Source organism: Pongo pygmaeus, chromosome 12 (genome assembly GCF_028885625.2).
Source record: "Pongo pygmaeus isolate AG05252 chromosome 12, NHGRI_mPonPyg2-v2.0_pri, whole genome shotgun sequence".
In the NCBI taxonomy this organism is placed as follows: domain Eukaryota; kingdom Metazoa; phylum Chordata; class Mammalia; order Primates; family Hominidae; genus Pongo; species Pongo pygmaeus.
In genome coordinates this window covers 93,573,770-93,594,164 of record NC_072385.2, presented here as the reverse complement: position 1 = coordinate 93,594,164, position 20,395 = coordinate 93,573,770, and the positions used below count along the sequence as shown (strand labels likewise).

At 38.7% G+C, this 20,395-nt stretch overlaps 1 protein-coding gene across 12 annotated transcripts in view; it reads right to left on the bottom strand.

Annotated features, from left to right (window-relative positions):
* The window catches only part of SLC8A1 (solute carrier family 8 member A1), a 389,853-nt gene that overhangs the window by 47,538 nt on the left and 321,920 nt on the right, over window positions 1-20,395 (bottom strand). For 6 of the 12 annotated variants that reach the window (XM_054474975.2, XM_054474978.2, XM_054474980.2 and 3 more), the window contains exons 3-9: window positions 18,346-18,452; window positions 15,220-15,240; window positions 14,803-14,820; window positions 14,685-14,699; window positions 10,266-10,334; window positions 4,811-4,941; window positions 712-811 (exon numbers count right to left, since the gene is read on the bottom strand). In XM_054474975.2, the coding sequence (XP_054330950.1) occupies window positions 712-811; window positions 4,811-4,941; window positions 10,266-10,334; window positions 14,685-14,699; window positions 14,803-14,820; window positions 15,220-15,240; window positions 18,346-18,452 (461 nt within the window). Of the gene's footprint in view, window positions 1-711; window positions 812-4,810; window positions 4,942-6,126; window positions 6,206-10,265; window positions 10,335-14,684; window positions 14,700-14,802; window positions 14,821-15,219; window positions 15,241-17,710; window positions 17,815-18,345; window positions 18,453-20,395 lie in introns of those variants that run through there. The other 6 variants (XM_063648787.1, XM_054474974.2, XM_063648788.1 and 3 more) reach the window with 6 other exon arrangements.

Here is a 20,395-nt window from a genome sequence, read left to right as displayed (position 1 = left end):
ATCCAAGGACAGTGTTGCTTTCATGAATCTTTAAGAGGGACTTTCCTCTATCGTTACACAATCACACAAAGAATGGACAGGGTTTGACAATACAGGAAGAGGACACTTCTCTCTGTATTTAATTCCCTCAGGTTTCTGACTCCTTGAGTTTGAAAAACACTTCATTTTGTAGGAACTTCCTAAATAAAACTCTGTACTTTGCTTGTGCAAGAAGAAACAGAATGTAATTCTATTTCTATTTCTAGAGACAGTGCAAACACGTATTTGTTGAATATTGTTGAAGAGAGTGTAAAATGATGCAGATGGTTGTGGTCAAGTGTCTTAATGTCTTCCCTTTCCACCTAGGATTTTGCTGCTTTTTTCTTGACCTTCACTTGGCTGCCTTTGTGCTGCTTACAGGGAATTTTCCAGACAAAGCCTAGTGATTGGCTATTCGTGAATTAGAGACACAAAACGCTTTAAATTTATCTTGTCTATTTCCAGAAAGATGCAATATAGATGGAGAAAAATGTCATGTTTGAAGACATTTGCTTCATCTATATAGTCAATTTCGTCTTTAAAATGTGCATACATTAACAAATCAACTTATTTCTCCCTTAATTTTGCCATGGAAGCCCTTTGGTGCTTTGCCATAGACCAAGTAGCCACAGTAGGAAAACTCAGCTCAGATTGGGCAATTCTAATTTATATTATGCAGAGAAAGGCACTCACCAGCACTGACAGTGATAGCTTCAATGAACTGTTCTCTCCAGCTGTTTGTCCCAACCACAAGGGCCAGGTTTGTCTTCTTAATGAGTTTGTCCACAGTACTCTAGAAAGGTTGAAAAGAAAAATATAATAAATGCTGGGTTTGCTAAGGCCTCAGGAAATCCAAGACCTTGTTGATTTTGAAACTCCAGAGTTATATAAAGGGTAGCAGATGTTAGGCTCAGAACAACAGTATTGACATCAAACACTGTTATGATTATGCAAACAAGCATGGTCCTTAGTTGGAAACATTCTGAAATGGAAACTTCTTTGTAGCAAATACAAGTCTCCTTCACTGACTAATGAAGAATAGCCTCAGTGTTTAGAATAGCAAATGCTGCAAAAGCCCATCCATCCCCCGAATGCTTTACCAACTTGCTTCTCTACTGGTTTCATCTGTAGTGTTTCGTCTGCAAGTGAATTAACATATGCCCTATTCAGCACTACATATCCGCAAATAGCCGGAAGCGACAAACAGATTATGGAACCAAAAAATATTGCTACTGGTTTTTGTTTATTAATGAAATGTAGCCAGATAATGGAGTCTCCAGGTTGCCTGCTGCATGATCATCAATAAATGGATTTTTCTCTGGGTACTATTTTGTCAGCCTCTTGCCTGTTAGAGAATCCCATGCTCACCCTATTCCTATTGCAAACAAGAATAGACAAAAAGACAAGAAAAGGTCAGTTCTTATGGTTTAGGGCATGTTGCAGTTTACCTTGCCCTAAATCTCCCCTGCTTTACTGGCACTGTGCTGCAAACCCCTTATTTTTCTTTGGAACTTTTTAAGCACCTTGTTTTGTACAATCAGTACTCTCTAGCTTTCTAAATTCAGTTAACGTAACAACAGGAGCAGCCAAACGTTCACAAGGAAACTAAGCAAGCAGATGGACTGAAAGCACTACCACAAGTCATGGCAACTACAGGGAGAAAAGTCATTTCCAAGACACTAAGGCTGCTCTTCCCAAGAAACTACCACAGTGACTAGTCTACCAAACATCCACACTTACTGTCAGAGCATCCTCAAATTTCCACTAATTGCAAAGAGGCAGAAAACACATTATTTGTCATAGGTTGAAATCTGTATATGTTTTATGCAATGTACCTGAATTGACTATGGTTTAAGAGAGCACATTTCCAGCTAACTGGGAGTAAGCAAAATGCTATCTAAAGGGCTTGTATTAAAGGCCAAAGCCAAATCATAATATCAAGCATGTTTGCTCAAGAAGAGTCATTGGAACAGACTTGAAACATTGAGAAGATAATAAGCATGAAAGGGCCCATCTCCAACTGGCTCACTCCGTATTCATGACATTATTCTTGGCTGAATTGTATGTCCTTAGGGTGATGACCTTTCAGCTTCTAGCTTTCTGTCTAGAACTGCTGGTGCCCCTGATAACAGCTGTAACCATCACTGCTGTTGGCCACCATAACTTGAAGCACATGACCAGCATCCATCTTTCCTCTCTCAACTCAGCCACATCTCATCAAGTACTCTGACCATCCTCACTGCTACAAATTCAAAGTGCCTTGTAGAATGTAATAAGAAATGACCTCAATTTTTCCTAATGTAGTGGAAACTTGGGACAGTTCTCTCCAAAGAGGCACTCTGTGCTGAATCCATGACGGGGTATCCCATCACCTGGGAGATAAACAATTGAACAGATAAACTTCTCTAACATTGAGCACAGACTTTCCTCAAGAAATAGCTGCTAAAGAACAAATGTTTAAGATAAACTAAACTTCTATGTGTAAAACTCAGGGTAGATTTTAAACTGTAGTTCATGTTAATCCTGGGGGATTATAGTATAGCCAGAGTTCTTCCTAGGACTTAATTTGCATATGTATCCTTCCTTGACCTATGGGAAAAATGGGAGTGAATAAAGATATAGTTCAGACACCTGAACTTGGACACTGTTGTCTGTATTTACCTAGGAGGTTCCTAAATGGTAGTGATCAGTTTTTCACTGCACTAGATTTTCAAAGGCTTGTGAAAACCTCACCCTCAGCAATGGGTGTTAGTAAAACCAGGTCCTCAGTCACATCATAGTAAACAAGAGCTCAGTGGGTAAAGCAGAGTGTGGGCCATTGAAAGGTATCACCCAGATTTGGGTGTCTGGTACAGTTCTGGGAGCTCTGAATAAGTTCTTTAAGATTCCTATGTTCTAGTAGAAGAAATTTGTTAAATAATAAAAAATCAAAGCTGATACTTAAGGGCAGTTCTAAAACATGCCCCTAACGTGCCCTATAGATATTAATGGTAACTATACGGATGAACTTTGAAGAGATGACAGGAAATAGTCTATGGAAGCTATCCTACAAAGATAAGTACCCCAAACAACTGGTTTCATGTAGAGACTTGGGGCACTTTCAAATGGTCAGATCATTATAGTGGTTACCAGAAAGGGCTTTGGACCCAAGAAAGCTTTGCTGCCTGGAAGACTGTGCCCGGCCTTATTTAACTTAATGCTTCTTATGGGAAGTTACTATGATTGCTCTTCCTGTCATGGGTGCATGGAAGGGGAAGGTTGGGGATTATCCCATAAAGGAGAGAACACACAATTCCCCAGGAGAACCCAGGCAAAGGGCAGGGGCAAGCTTGCTTCAGGAATACCAACCCATAGACTCTCTGCTGCAGAAAATGGCACTAGGCTCTCTGATTCCAAATGAAAAGAGGGTGAATGAGGAAGAGTGAGGTTGAACACACATGGAGAAAAGATGAGTAGATGGGTCACCAGAAATGGACAGTCTGACATTCCCTGACTTCTGGAATTACAGGGAACTTGTGCACATTCCAGGCATGGTTGTGCAACAAGCCAAGTTCTGTGTCATACAATGGGGGTCTAATGATCGGGGTCTGCCTAGAAAGCATTGGTTCCAGTGTTTACCCCCTGACCCCCTCCTCCTATGGAAATGTGTGAAAGAAGAGTTAACAGATTTTCAGTGGCTTGAAGGAAAAAGTTTAATTGCATTTTTATCTTAAAATATTCCACTTTAATTTCAAAGACATTTTGTTTTCCACCTGTCTCCTATCAAGCACCTCCATTTGTGAACTAAATTAAAAAATAATTAATGGATCCAGCTAAAGGAAAAGAGGGGACTATTATGAGAAGTCCAGATAAAATCTGAAACTTCTAAATTGGTGATCTGATTCTCTCTTTTGAAACCTTCATTCTGGTGTTTCAAACAGGAACAGTGTCTGCTTTTGAAAAGTAAGCAGGTAAAATACTGCTGTGCTCTGGGTTTGTAATTCTGGAAAGCAAGAGAGGGGATGCACCTTTCATATCCCAGTGCAGAACTGAAGTGTTTCTTCCCCTGTGGTCTTCCCAGATGCTAGAACCACGCAGGGCAGAAGGGATGGGAGGGGACATAGGGACAGAGGGAGCAGCTAAGGATCAACAGGAAATTTCACTTCAAAGTCTTAAGCTCCATCCCGAGGCCCACACATTCAACTTCTGCAAAAATGACTTTTATCATCTAGAGAACTGGGAATCCAATTTTATAAGCTCAACTGTAAACTCGGGTTGCAGGCACTCTACGTTCCGTATATTGACTGTACTAAAATGTCCTTGGATCTGAAGAGGGTGATTAAATATAAATGAGAGCTTGTCAATGGGATGTTCCATAGGGAGACATTACTATCCCCCTCCAAAACAAAAGCCCCCTAATTTTCAGCAGTGTGAATGCCTTGCTCTGACAGGTTTATTAGCATTTTCAAATAGAACTTGGTTTCTCCCACACATAACAATCTCTCAGGATCCACCTTTGCATATTCCTTGCTATCTCCTCAGATTAAACCTTCCCTTTGGGGCACCTCTGACCTTGTGCAGTCATGGATGCCTCCTGCTGGGCCCTGGTTCTGATGCTGTTTGGTTTAAAGGACTCCTTGGTTCCTAACTTTATCATTCCAATGTGGCCCCAAAGGCTCTCAATTCACAAGCCAGTTCCTGAAATTACATCTACTACTCTTTCCAGGTGGATCTGACAGCTTTGGCCAACCCTATGAACAGTTTCTGTCCCAAGGTGAGCCTGGCTCCTGGTGGGCAGTGTTGGTGAGCGTACCTTGAATTCATAGGATTCTTCAATGATCACTTCCAACTTGGTGTGCTCTCCCAGGATGGGGCGCCCCATTTCTGCAATGCGCCTCTCCTCTTCCTCTTTGCTGGTCAGCGGCTGCTTGTCATCATATTCATCTGTGAAACGGAAGTATCAGAGAGTGAGCACTGTGTTCTGTTTCGTTTGGAAATCCCTGGATCCTGCCATAAGAAAGCTAAGGAGGAAGGAAGCCCTAATGACCTACTAAAGCCCCCTGGGTGAGATCACGATGCTGGAGGGAAGAGCCAGACAGACACTTGGCATGTAAGGCAGCATATCACTGTGACAGCAAGTGATTATAACATCTCACAATCTAAGCTCATGCAAAAGTTCAGTTGAGGAAAAGTAATGTATGGGGCATATCACTGCGAAAAGACTCTGCCTGTACATTGCCTATGTTAAGGGAGTCACGCAGCTATTCCCTGTGACGCTGGCTCAGTTGGCTGTTTGTACACAATCTTTCAGCACGTGACCAAAGGGAAACACAACTGAAAGTGCTAGAGTGACCCTGAGAGATGGCAGAGTCTGGCCTCTTCCTCTCCACTTTCTAGGGGCAATAGAAAATGCCTGAGGCCCAAAGAGAGGGGGAACAGGAAATTCTGACTTTAGCCTCTCTCTTGCCAAGAGACCCTGTTGCAAGTTAAGTTAAACAGCAAAACATCCATTCCATATTTCTGTGAGATGCCTGGGCTCCAGTGCTGCTTCAATCTGGTGCAAAGCCAAAATTTGTTAGGAAAACCTTGGCCATGTTAATCTTAAAGTAAACAGGGAGGGCGAGGGTGAGGCCTTTCGGGAGTTAAAATACTCACTCACCATATGAGCCCAATTATTTCCAGAACCACCATGTAGCTTACAGTCCAGGAGAGGATGGTGGGTGCTGAGGAAATGTTAATGGATCCAAGAGCCCATTAATGAGGGGAAGCTCACATTATTATGTTGGCTCTCTCTGTGTGAAGGTCATTAGGATAAATCCCAGACTGAAAAGGCCATGCACATAAGAAGGACAAACACTGGTCCTATAATTACCCTCATCCTTTAGGCCCAGAATGCTGAAACAAGACAAGCTGCTACTTCTCAGATTTAAGTGGAATGAACATTGTCTCCAATGAAACAGTATCAGTGATATGGAAAGACCTCAGCCCTGATGGCCTCATTTCTAGGACCTCTGGACAAAGTGCCTCCAACAGGGGGCTGTTGACTAAAAAGACATCCAATGAAAGGGATGTTTGGTCCTGGCTTCCTGCCTGGTACACTTAAACATTAGCTTCTGTAGAAGTCCATACCTCCCATTACCTCCAAAGACCCATGGCCTCCCTTCTGCTGAGGGACCCATGCCATGGTGGCTCCGTTGTTGCTTTGGCAACTGTTGCAGGGAATGGTTCCTAGGCTAGCTGCTCATTGTGAGGGCAGGGAGTGAATGGGCTAGAGGCACTGCCAGCATTTAATATTTCAAGGGTGAAACCAACAAAAGGCAAAAGCAGAATGTAGCATATTTATTAATTCTTTAGTATACATTTTATAGTGTCTTCCTAAAAGCCCATTTTAAAATCTGCTTTCCTAGCCTCAGAGATTACAGGGCACCAAATAAATTAGATGAAGACTAAAAATAAATGATTTTGGACTGGTCAGAAGCTGCTGAATGTTAGCAGAGGCAAAGGAGAGGGGCAAGGAGATTAATTTTAACTATAAAAGTGGTAATATTTTTTATAGTAGGATTGGGAAGTTATGACCCAAGGGAAGGCAAAGGGTTCTGGTTCTCCAAGATTTGTCCTTGCAAAATTATGTGTGTCTAGTCAAGAGAGGTGGCTGAGATACATGAAGTACAATTTATCCAGCACTGAAATTAATAATTTTGATTACTACTGCTTTGTGATCCTTGAACCCAGGATAATGTTATTGGTAGTTTTCATAGCAGTAGTTTATGCTACTTTGTAGTTTAAACTACATTGTAGTTTATACACTGTTTGAAACTTTAGCTGAACATGGATGAGTTGAAGACTTACACAGAACAAGAATGGTTTTCTCAGAAGAAGGAATATTACAACTTGGACATCTATTTAAACTGTGAAGATATTGGGGGAGAATATTTATTATGGCCTTCTTTTTTGTAGTTTACTTATAAACGACAAGTTGCTTTTAATGGGACTCAAGGCAATCTACCTAGAAAAAAATGAGAAATTATAAAACAAAGGTGATGTGGTAGCATTGTTAAGTGCAGCATTTCACAAAATTAAACTGGTTTTGATCATGGTATTAAATAACTGGACATGGATTAAGTAAATGAAGTCAAATCATACAATGAGTGAAAAGGTTCTTTCTTTTCCAAAAATCCTTCAGTCCTTCTGATCAGGAAGAAATGCTTAATTTGGTGCTGTTAGGTCTGTAACTAGTTCCTAACATCTCGACTTGTACCTTTTAAGATAGATAGTCAAAATAGTTCTCAGGTATAGAGCACTTGCCATCATCTAGCTAGAATTTAATAACTTTTTTCCATTGTAAAAATTTTTAAATTTTACTATTTGTGGCAAACGATACTAGTTTTCCTGTGTTAGTGACTTAAAGTTTTCTTTTAAAAACAAACTTAATAAAGTATAAACATGAGGCAATTTCAAAAATTACATTAAGTAAATAGCATAGTTGGTATGCAACCAAAGCGGTATGGGAATGACAAAAATTAAGAAATATAGTGTTAACTTATTTCATATTAACCTAAAAAACAGTAAGGCACACTGTTTCTATCATTTGCTCCACTCTTGCTTCAAAGGGACTTAGATTTCTTAATTCCACACTTTTATCCCTTTGTGTATTCACCTGGACAAGCTTCACAATTCTCATTTGGTTAAATCTTATCTTTCAAAACCCCACCTCTTCTGGCATGAAATAACTCCCTATTGATGAGTGAGGAGATTTAAGAACTACCACTCTAACCTTATATTAATTCCTTAATATTCGTTGTGTGTATAGACCATGGACATTTTCATAGACTGTTTTTTAAGTTTTTAATTATCTTTACATATAAATATCCAGCACATAAACTCACCGAGATAGAATAATAAGTTTCATTGTGCTTTGAACCATCCTTGTATCCTCTGGCACCTATTACAATATATGGAATATAGTAGGTGCTCAATAAGTATTTGCTGTGTGACTCTCCAACTCACTGTTAATAAAGCCTCTTAGTTGCTCAACCCATAAAAAACGGATCATTTTTTTCATTGAGCACATGTCATTGTACTCCATACCATGTCAGCACTTCCTCCTCTACTTTCCAGGAACTTATGATGTAATGGGGACAGGAATATACAACGGACAACTTCTAGGCATGATAAGGACTAGGGGACCAGGGTTGGGGAACAACTCAGTTGGCCTAAAGAGAGTCAGGGAAGGAAGCCTTCCTTTTCTTAGGGAAGCTTCAGGAAAGAGGAGCTATTTGAAGTCAGCCTTGAAGCACATATAGAAGATTGCCCGGTGAAGGTGATGGTAAGGATGGCTAGGAGGTGGTGGAATGCGGAAGTTCATTCCAGGCAGAGAGAAATCAAAATACAAAAGTACAGGGTTATGGAAGGGTCAGGGCCGTTTTGACTTAAGTATCATAAACTTTTATTTATATGTAACTGAGAAATGGCAGCTGTATAGATTCTATTATTGCTCTACAGTTATACTGATAAATTCACATTTATGGTCTAGATTTTTGACTGGCAAAAATGAGAACCAAGTCTAGTTTTTAGCAAAACTGTTTTCTGCCTTTAGATACTTTCTGTTGAATAGGGAAATGGTTTAACAGCATTTTAAAAATTTTAATCATCTATTTTGTTTCCTTTTCTCTTGGAGCATTGGATCAAAAGCAGATTATTTTACTATGGTTGGGGTCACTTTCATTTCTTTACTTCTGCAGAGTGAGATAACATGCTGTGGTTTTAGTTCTCTCAGATGGAAAATATACTCTTTCTCCTCCTGAGCGCACATGCACACTTTTAAAATTCACCATCTTTTATTGAGAAGTTGGGAATAAATTATATAACATCATAGTCTTAACCAATCCAAACAACTTAAAGATCAAATGCATAATTAACAGCCACTGTTAAAATCAATATTGACAGGACATAAAACAATCCTGGAATAGAATCACCAGTGGGGAATCTCCCTTCTCCTGAGTAATTGATTTTGCGAGCAATAGCAAATAATAAAAGCTAATAGGTACCTGGCATCTGGGGAAAGCAGCATTTTGAGAAAGCTGTTTCTAATGCTCTCTGGTTCAAGCTGTATTTTGAAGCAGAGTCAGTGTAAGAGGTGAAGTGCTGAGAGTGGGAGAACAATACAACCCATAAGGTCCATCTCATTATCAAGATCTCTACCTCAGGGGACACTGTTGGGAGTCTTTAATGTAGTCACATTTTAAAACTGTACAAACAATGTAGAATTTGGAGAGGCGGACAAGGCCAGTGGTGGGACAATTTGCTCCAGATCATTTTGATCCTCCACTCAGAACTATGCTGACAAGTCAGAAAGCAGAGGTCTCTCTTGACAATTTTTAGCATGTGGCTGGCCTCTGATTGGAGGCTAAAGTGACTGATATAGACCCAAATATCATTAGAGATGATATTTGGGCTCTAAACCTATATTAGATCTGGGATAGCTGTGTAATCCTCTAGTCACCCTGTCAATGTCATTTATTTCCCCTGCGGAGAAACCCCACAGATGTACTATCATCTGTGCATATCTAGCTAACATTATGTTGCCTGGGGGCAGCAAGGGAAGGCTCTGGGAAGAAATACAGCTCAGCTTTAAAAGAAACTTCATGGTTGGGCACCGTGACTCATTCCGGTAATCCTAACACTTGGTGAGGCAGAGGCGGGTGGATTGCTTGAGCCCAGGAGTTCCAGACCAGCCTGGGCCACATGGTGAGACCCCGTCTCTACAAAAAGTACAAAAAGTAGCTGGGCATGGTGGTACACACCTATAGTCCTAGCTACTCAGGAGGCTGAGGTGCGAGGATCCCTTGGGCCCAGGAGGTTGAAGCTGCAGTGAGCTGTGATTGATTCCACCATTGCACTCCAGCTTGAGTGACAGAGAGAATCCCCATCTCAAATAAAATAAAGAAACTTCATTATACTTGGGATAAAAACTGATGTGTGAGAAGAAATATTTGCAAGAAATCTGGAATACATTGAAACTCAGGAGAGAGTGGCCATGGGATCAGTCTTCTCTGCAGGCTGGGCTGGCCCCTCCTCAGTGCTCCTTTTCTGCCCTCACGTGCTTGTGTTTTGTTGTAATCCACCATACCACTGGCTGCCAGAGAAGCCGCAGCATTACTTAGCAATGTTTTAGAGAGGAGAGGGGCTAAAATCCATGACTCTAATGTCTCTAAGATTAAAGAACTTTGGGAGGCTGTGGTTTTCAAGGATCATGAGGAAATGAGTACCTGCAATGGTGATTACAGTAGAGAGAATCGGATGTTCTCTAGCATGAACCTTCCTGAAGACAGGTTGGCCTAGCAAAAGGACAGGCAGAAAAATCAGCAGAATGGATTGCATTGATTTGCTATCAGAGCTTTGTGGAATTAGTAAGCTAAACATCACACCCAGATGCACACATCACAAGCAATGTTAGTTTGGGGATTAAATGGTCATAGGTCACCCCTAGGTAGGTCACAGAAGGGAGCTCTGGTGGAGGTTACTGATGGAGATCACTGCTCAGAGATGAGCGAGTATTTCATGAGCCAAACAAGACTGTGTCAACAAACCACAAGCCCCATGGTAGTGAGTACAGCCAGATTCCTACAGGTATCTTAAATGATGTGTCAAGGTCCTTCAAGGTACCGCTTCCAGAAGCATCATGGAACAACAAAAGGTATAGTGGCAGGTGTTGTGGTTGGGAAGCCTATTAGTCCCAACAATATAGCCTTGAGTAGGCCATTTTTCCAGTTTCTCCCCATGTAAAATGGTGACAATAGTACCTGCTCTGTCTATGTTACAGGTTTTTTGGAGGGTCAAGTAACACAACACCTGGGGATATGCTTACTACATTTATTTCCTGAGCAGTCTGAAGGGGAGAATGTTATGTACGCCTGTAGGTTTTTTGCAAAGGTAGGCCATCATCACAGCAACTGTTTGGATAACCTAGGGTTAACCTAGGCCTAGGGGGTTCTCATTGAACTCCTGGTTCAGCTGACTTCCAGATTCACTTGCTATTTGCCTCTACCAAAAGCTACCCATAACTGACCTGGGAGTCATGAGATTTGGGATTCAGTGCCACCTCTGCCATATGCTTGTCATCTAAACTTAGGCAAGGGCTTTCCTTTCTCTGACTCTCAGGCTTCTCAGTTATAAAGTGAAGCTGAATTTAACAGGCTTTGTTCCTCCAGCCTACATATTGAAGTGATGAAAACATTTTCAACTGTCAGAATTTTCATAGTTTGGCTTCCTTAAAAAGTCTTGTGTCTTATTAAGCCTATTATGTACCAAGCATAATATGATTAGAGGAGTAATATTAAATAGGTATACTGACTGATTTTTAATTAGAGAACTATATCTTAGAAGTTTTGGGGATCAAACATACATTCTTCTCTCCATAGTGAGCCAGAATACTTAATTTATTAAACTATTCATGTTTATATGGTCCAGTTTCCCCCTTCTGTGGTACTTCTCATTTTTCATTTAACTGAAAGTCATAATGATGGAATTTATTAGATAGATGTGGGTTTTGAGTAAAAAAGGGGTTCGATGTATAATTTCAAGATGCAGGTAGAAATAAGCTAGAGGAGAGGAAACAGGACAGTGCTGGGATTAGAACAGTCATCATTAATTTATTTAAACCTTCATTTCCTCCCCTATATGTGAGAACAATGTCTTACTCTATAAGGTTGGTGATAAAGTGATATGATGAAAAAGAAATCTTTACAAACTCTAATGAGTTATAATATTTAGAGTGTTACCTTGTCACATGACTGGAAGGTCAAGGGGGAATGAGATCATAGGCCCAAACAAGGGCCTTTTAATGAGGCAAGGTCTGGGAACAATAGGTAAAGATCTGCAGATTCCAAAAGCACCTCCAACACTTAATGTCCACCACTAATGAGATCTCTGAAATATTGGTATTAGGCTGTGGATCAGACGATTTTTTTCAATTTCCATATATTCTGCTTCAAATTTAGATTTTCACACTCAGCTGTGCAAGTCCATGTAAAAGCTGCAGGCACAGTCCCAGGGCTAGATTAATTCTTCTTACTGCCCCTGCATCTCAAAGCCTTGACTTCAAAGCCTCCAACTGACTTCAAAGAAAAATTCTTTAGGGCTTAAAGCTGCTTTTCGCTGTAGACCTAAGTTTTAGAACTGTCCTCAGGGGCATCAGTAGAGAGTGGATCCTAGGCATTCTGGTTTGATTTAGGAAAAGATGGGTCATGTAAAGTGAGACGATTTCTTAGAAAGTAGGAATGGACAGGCCAGTGTAGAAAATTCCCAGAGTTTTGGAACATTCTCTTGTTCTAACTGCATTAATTTCAAGTCTTGGGAAGAGGTGATGGTAATAGGAAACTGCCATTTCAGATTAGAGTTTCAGTCATAGGAAGAACTTAATGAACTACATGAAATGATAGAAACCTTTGTAGGAGGTGATTCTGTCATCTTGGATGCCAGTTGTGACCAAGGCAGGAAAAGTTGGATATTATCAGACAGATATTATAGAATTTGATGCAAAGAAGTTCTGAGAAAAGAAAACTAGGATCCCATTACCTGAGATATTAAAAGGGAGGATAGTTCAAATGACATAGAAGGAAGGCCCTTAAAACAAAATTTGGGCCAGGTGTGGTGGCTCACGCCTGTAATCCCAGCACTTTGGGAGGCGGAGGTGGGTGGATCACGAGGTCAGGAGATTGAGACTATCCTGGCCAACGTGGTGAAACCTTGTCTCTACTAAAAATACAAAAAATTAGCTAGGCGTGGTGGCACGTGCCTGTAGTCCCAGACACTCAGGAGGCTGAGGCAGGAGAATCGCTTGAACCCTGGAGATGGAGGTTGCAGTGAGCCGAGATCGTGCCACTGTACTCCAGCCTGGCAATAGAGCGAGACTCCATCTCAAAAAAAAAAAAAAAATCCTGACACATTCAATAATAAAGAAAACAGAAAGATATTCAAACACGTCAATGTGTTTTAACAGAGGATCCTAGTAGCCACAGGTTTTTAGTTAAGGTCTATTTATCAGATTTCACAGGATGGAAGGTGCTGTTGGATAGTACACTATTTCTATAATGATTGACTTAAAAACATTATTACTTCAATTCAGTCATGAAGACTGGCTTGCTAAATTTACACCTTCTTCAAATCTCCCAGGGATAACTAATTTATCCTTGGGTGACAGAATTAGAGTGTTTACAACGGGACTTCAAGCAGTTAAAATGATGGAATGAGAAAAAGGAGATAAAAGTTTAAAAAAAGGAGTATAAATTCCTGCACTTGATTTAAAAAATAACCTTTAGTAGTACACAACTGGGGAGATCTGACCCAAAAGAGCTTCAGATGAATCAGATTTAAGAAATCCAACACAAAGACTTGTCCTGTTTAACATTTTTATCCCTTTCAACTTCTGTGTCTCTCAGAGTCTATGAATCATTTGGTCATTAAATGCCATGTCTAGAGAGAAGCAGTGGAGAGCAACAGCCCATGGGGAACGGCCCACATGAAACTGCACACATTTAGAAAATTCTACTTCGGACAGAATCACTTTGGAATTGCTTGTTCATGAGTTTGCACTAACAGTGGATTAGGTTCATCCCAGTTCCAGACATAGTATTTTCGTGATCAGAAATTTGAAGTATATTTCCTTCTAAATATTTTTGTTCAGATCTCTGATTTCAAAATTTTGATATCTGCACAATATATTGGAAAATTTTGATATTGGCACAATATATTGGAAGATGTCACATACTGATGTAGAATGTAGGTCATTAAAGAAATCGTCAACCTACAGCTTCAGACAGACCTACTGTTTAAATATTTATCTTTCTCTCTAAATGTGCACAGATGACTCTAAAAGGCTGAGGAGATATTTGGAGACAACAGAGGATGCTGTAAGGAAATATCTTTGTTTTGTACACAAGAATATAGTTTTAGAGTTGTGCTAAATAATGCAATCAACACAGGCTGAGTACCATTCTAAATTTAAATGCTTGAAACTTTTAATTTTGACATTTTGAGTTTTTATAGAATACTTTGTAATATACTTCAAGTGGCAGAAATATTACTCATTACCATGTTATTAATACTAAAACCTAAGTCCCCAGGGAGACCCTCAGATTGGTGTGGTGGGATGAGGGGAAGGCTCTGCTCAACATGGTATTATATTATGTATTATAAATTATGTATTTACATACATAATTTATGAATTAAAAATTATGTGTTAAAATGATGTATTTTTACGTATTTCCTCAACACGTATTTTTATGTATTTTCTCAATATGGCATTTATGTGTTATTAAGATCCTGAGCTTGGACCACGGATCTGTCTTGGATGTCGGCTTCTATGTTTCTCTGAGGCTAGCAATTGTGTCACCTTATTCTAGTGCTCTTTGGAGCCTCTATCAGGGAACTGTACATCATTAGCACTATGTGAACATTTGTAAATTGATCAGTGTCAAAATATGAACAGTTACAGTTTTTCCATATGAACAGCTTATAAACACAACACACACACATTATTAATTTGTAAAACGTTAAATGTGTAAAACCAGCAAGAGCACACCATGTGCCACAGTTAAATATTAATGCAAGTTACATAAGATGTGGGTTTGGATTGACGGTTAAGGGTATTTGGGGAAAAATAATGAACATTAAAAAAATTATCTTACCAAACAGGTATTTTCCTTCATTAAAAGCAAATAAAAATGAGAATTTTTTTTAATGTAATAACATCTGGTGAGAACAGACAGTAAAAGTTAGATAGCATTAGACTTGAAAAATTCATACCTGTTATTGTGAAGCCACCTAAAAAAGAAAAAAAAACAACAACAAATGTTATAATTTGACACTCTACATAACAAATACCAGTGAAATCAGACTGCCTGACAACCCACCCAAGGTACTTGCCAAATTATATTTACAATCAAGAAGACTAGGAAAACATTCATGACTGAATCACTAATCATTCTTTTAAGATTATGAGATTTAATGCACAAATTAAATCACCGATTTTTTAAAAGGTTGTACTAAATTACAAATGCAATATAAACTATTTGACCTTGACAAAATGAGGTCAATGGCCCTAAACAACAATCTTGCTAGCAAGTCAAGAGAAATAAAAGTCACAGAGCTACTATATCACCTGACGGAAATGGAAAATAATCTAGAAAAATGGAAAGGAAATGCAAGAAATGAAATGCTTACCAAGCTCATTCAATAACAGGGCTGTGAAGGAAACAGACAAAGACAAACACAGAATAAGAGACCAGATGAATAATGAAAGTAAGAGGAATATCAGCAGAAAGAAATCCAGGCAGATCTGATTACAGTGGTAGGGAGCCACTGCTAAAAATGTGTATACCCCAAAGAAATATAGTGATGGGAATATTTCTGAATAAAAAATCCCAACTGAAATTTCTGAAAATGTGTGTGATTGAATACATACGTATATATGTGTGTATGTGTGTGTGTGTGTGTATATATATTTCACCTTATATATAATTTCTTTACATTTAATAAGACATTTCTAGTATATATGTTTATACCTAGTATATAAATCTAGTTTACCAAATACAGTAGAAACATTGTATGAAATTCTTTCTTAAGTTGATATGAGTGAGGCTTCCTCATTAAACATTGCCTGGGATTTGGTCAATCCAACATATGGAAGTCTTAAATAACCCAGGAACTCAGGTATCACACCTTTTATTCAGTAAGTACAGGTGAAACATCCTGGGAAATTCCATTTTGGGTTCCCTGCCTGGAAGGAAAGTTTAGCCCAAGGTAAAGCACTATCTTGGGATGTTCTATTTGGATGATATTTTGTCCACCGAGAATTGCTTATGTTTTAAAATCCTTAAAGCTTAATAGTCCCAGGAATTAACACCTATTTGTGTCCTTATCTGTGAATTCTGTACATTATTAGATAACCAGAATCCTTCTAGTGGACATATCATCCCAGGAAACTGACAGGGCATTGGGTTGGGGGGAGGGGGATATATAATTTGTCTTTCAGGTTATGTGCTTTAAGCCCAGAATGTACTGTAGCACTTTATTTTAGTAAAAGCAACCTTGCTAAATATATCAAATTATTTCCTGAGTTGAAGACGGGAATGTTACGGTTACTTTTTTGGGCCCAGTTTTCTCTCTAATGATAGTGGCATTAGAGGATACTTTCTAAAAAAAAGTCAGTAATTTATTAATAGTGACAAGAATTCACTTGGCGGGTGTGAAACTGGATAGTGCTATTAAGGAATTTTAATTTGCTGTTACATGAGAGCATATTTTACTAAAATGGCAATTGAAAGAGCAGAATCCAAGATGCTCCTCCTTGAGATAAAGTTCTTTGGAGGAATACATTTAGAGGAAAGTGCTTTCTCCTGTATGTTAATGAGGCATTTTGGATCCCATCTTTGTAAGAAATCAGCATAATTTTCTGGTCTCTTTTTCTTCCGTCTACCATCTATGGAGCATATTAAATAGGCTACATTAAAACAGGTCTTGAGTGCTCCTTTTCCCATCACTCCAAAGACTCCTGTTGCCATCTTGAACTTGATTAACACAGAAACATATGTGTTTTTTCCCACCAATGGACTGTGAGGCCACAAACGTGGGACGAACGTGGGATAAATTTTCCTATATGTCTACATAGCAGTTAGTCCTATATATTTTATTTTTCCCTCTACTTGTAAAAGCATACATTTCTTACAAAGTGGCCCATCTCATTATATCATACTGCTCTCACCAATTGTTTGTATGCAATTAATAAAAGCTATTAATATGTGGTCTGCTCATTTTACACAACAAGTAAATCACCAGAATTCCTTTTAAAATGGCCACTATTAGAGGATAATTATATGAAGCCCTATGAACAATTCAGAATAAAAAATCCTCTGAAAAGCTGATACAAGATTGCTGTCTTTCCTATGAAATAAATGCCATATATTAATAATCAGCAAAGTCAGCAAAATCTAGTTATAATGGACACTACTTTTATTTTTTCTTTTTATTATATATGTTAATAATTTACTAATTCTGTAAGTATCAAGAGATTTTGGAGCATAAAGCTAGGTAGGCTTTGGTTTCATAGGTATGGTGCCTTTTAAATGTTGTATTTGATATAAAAATATGCTAAAATGAGCACTAGAATATTGAAAATACTACTCTTTAAGGATCTTTGTTCTTATTAAATATTTTTAAACTGTGTTCTCTAAAGAAGCCTAATTATTTGAATTCTGAAGTTTCCTGTTAGTTGCCATTAGGGTCATCTACTAACAGGTATTAAGCAGTTTCTTTTTTCCAGCTTTATTGAGGTATGATTGATGAGGTATTAAGTAGTCTTTATCACTAAAATTTTAGGGGAGATTTAATAATTGGAGTGACATTTTAGAATAAACCGTGAGTAGTGAAAAACTAAACACATTCTTTTATATAATCATTTCTGAATTACAGAAATCCCTTTCAGTGTTATTAAATCTGGTTGCAATCAAGGTTAGTTGGCATTTCCTGAAGAGAGTGGGCGTTGCCTGTTGCACTTGTGAATTAGGGAAGGGAAATGAAATTGCTAAAGCTTTAAAGGCAATGAAGTATAGTACTTGGAAGCCGAGGAAGAGGAGAGAGTTAAGTGTGAGAGTAGGGAGACACGGAGAGAGAAGAGTACAATTTCTCGCTGGTATGTCTTTGTTTACTCTCACACCTTTCATTCCTCTTCTTATCCATTTTGGTTCCTCAAGCACAAGGGAGAAACTGCACTCTTTCTCATATTCCTCACGGTCAAATATTCTAATGGTAATGATCTTCCTGTGGGAACACAAGACAAAGGCAAAACAAATGGTTGGAGTCACACGCTCATGCTCTTGGTGTCCACCAAGCTGAATGTTACTGTGATGTTATGGAGAGAGAACTGGCAGCACATGGGCCTCCTGAAGTATGTAAAAGGGCATCTTGGGTACTCTTGGCTGGCCCCCATTAAGTTTTCTTTGCTAATTTATCACTTTCAGGAATTATTCCCGCTTCAGTTAGCAGTCAGTAGATACCCCATTTTGGGGTATTTTGGCATGGCATTGCATGGCATCTGCAGCAACTTTCCCAGAAATGGACGCTTGATTGACTGCCCTGAAAATTGATCTCTCAGACATTAATGTGCAGCGCAACTAACACTGGCTGATGTAGCTACAGGCCCGTCCACTGTGGCTCAGCATGAGATCTGTGCCCTGTTACATAGGTGGAGGGATGTGTGCATTGTAAGTCATGTTCTGAAGAGTGCAGGCATCCAGGGGTGGCACAGGCCAGCAGAAGCTGTTGGGCTCAGCCCTGGAGCAGCTCCCCCACCTTTCTTCTCACTCATCTCCACCAGGCGGGGCTCTCCAATCTCAAGGAAGAAGGTCTTGTTTTTCTCATACTCCTCATCATCAATTACCTTGACTGATATTGTTTTGCTGAAACAGAGAATAGAAATTGACGAACAAGGGGAAGAGGAAAGAGAAGAGAAGGAACATAGAGAAGAGGAAAGCAAGGTTAACCAGCTGCACTTTCAGACAAGCAGTAATCGAGAAACTTCTGTACTGTGAGTTTTTTCTTCAAGAATGGGTATCAGATAGGTATGAAAGATCGGAGATTTCACCCAATGCATAGCTCCCCTGCCCAGGGCCACAGAATTATTTTAGGCAAAATATAGCATTCAGTACTAATAGGTTTGTCATCATCATAAGGAGGAAAAGCATAAAAACACAGATCACAATAATAAGAAAAGAAAAACACATTAATTTAGTAAATGCCTTAACCATTGGATTGTCTAAGCTCTGCCCTGGAACTCACTCCTTTAGAACAAGTCAAAAAATCCCATCAAGATATTAATAGAGGTTATCTCTGAGCAATGGGCTTACAGGTCATTTTTTTCCTTCATTGTGCTTTATTATAGTTCCAAATATAGTATTTTTATCATAAATTGTTACTAAAATAATAAATTAATAAAAATATCACAAAGAAAATATAGTCAAGTTATTTCACCCCACCCAATGTCTTAGAATCAAACTCTTATTCAGGTTAGTCAGATTCTCCAGCTAGACCACAGCAGGAAGTTGTTCATGTTTTGTTTGTCTTTCTAAAGATGGAAGCTGTGGCTTCACAACAGCTGTTTTGAAAGTGGGGTGGCAGCAGGTGGGAGTCATGATGTTGTAGTTATTTTCATTCTTCCAAAGTTGAGTTTTAACTTTCTATGAAACATGCCATTTACACTACTTTCAAACGTCACCAACACACCAAGGTGTTTTCATTAGAATTCTTCTTCCTGTAATCCAACCTTTAACAGTTCTTGCCTTATGGTGCTATGGCTATGAGTGACTGACAGGCAGGTAGGACAAATGCAAATATTATGTAAATCTCAACTTTCCATAAGCATTCTTGATGACTGAAAATAAACCAACCTAATGTTACCTTTTAATTAATAAGGGCTTAAACACTTCATATACTACAACTTATTAGAAGCCTCTTAAACACTGATTTGTCTTGAAAAAATGTTTCCAGTAACATTGGCCAAGAACAATTCTGATCAATGTTTCTGAAACAATGAGTGTTTGTAGACATGGAATTTTAACAGCATGGCCATTTTTAAATTTTGGTGGAGATTTTTAGGTCTTCTGCAAGGAAATTGGTTTATAATCTTGTCTTTATTTTATTTATCCAAGACATTAAGTCTCATTAGATCTATGCATACTAAAGAATATCAGTCTTCTTTCCTAATATGAAGGAGTCATAGGTAGAAGTTACTTTTAATTCCCTGAATTTCCCAGCACCTAATGCCAAATGCTTAAGTCTTGCTTTTTGGCTTAGCATTGTAGACCTGAGACCAAATGATTGGTTCTGGTTTCCTGAAACCCAATAACATACTCTCTGTTCCTCAGCTAAAGAACATTCTTGAATGATACTCACATTCCAATTTCTCACTCTTAAAAAGCTGCAGCTCATGAAACTCCTTTCTATCTCATTTCTGTCCTCAAATACTGAAATATGAACACACTAGATGAACAGCTATAAGTGACTAAAGCCACAATCATCTTTTAAAGAGTGGTTAGATATTTACAAAACTACCAACAGTATGATAATGTCCAGTTGCATGTATACTGTAAACAGCTCCTTCCTTTTAGAATTATTTTTTAAATTTGCATCTTTAGTATAAAAAATTATTCTGCTGTGACTAAACTAGAATGTTTAATTTTTCCCTAATATCCAAAAAACATAAAATATTAGAGAAGGCACAGGAGGATGGATGTAAGGAATGATTATTTGATAATTAGAACTGAATTTGATGTTGTAAAATAGATTAAATTTGCCCTAAACAAAACCGCCAAATGTCTGTCTTCTTTGTCAACAAAACTTATGC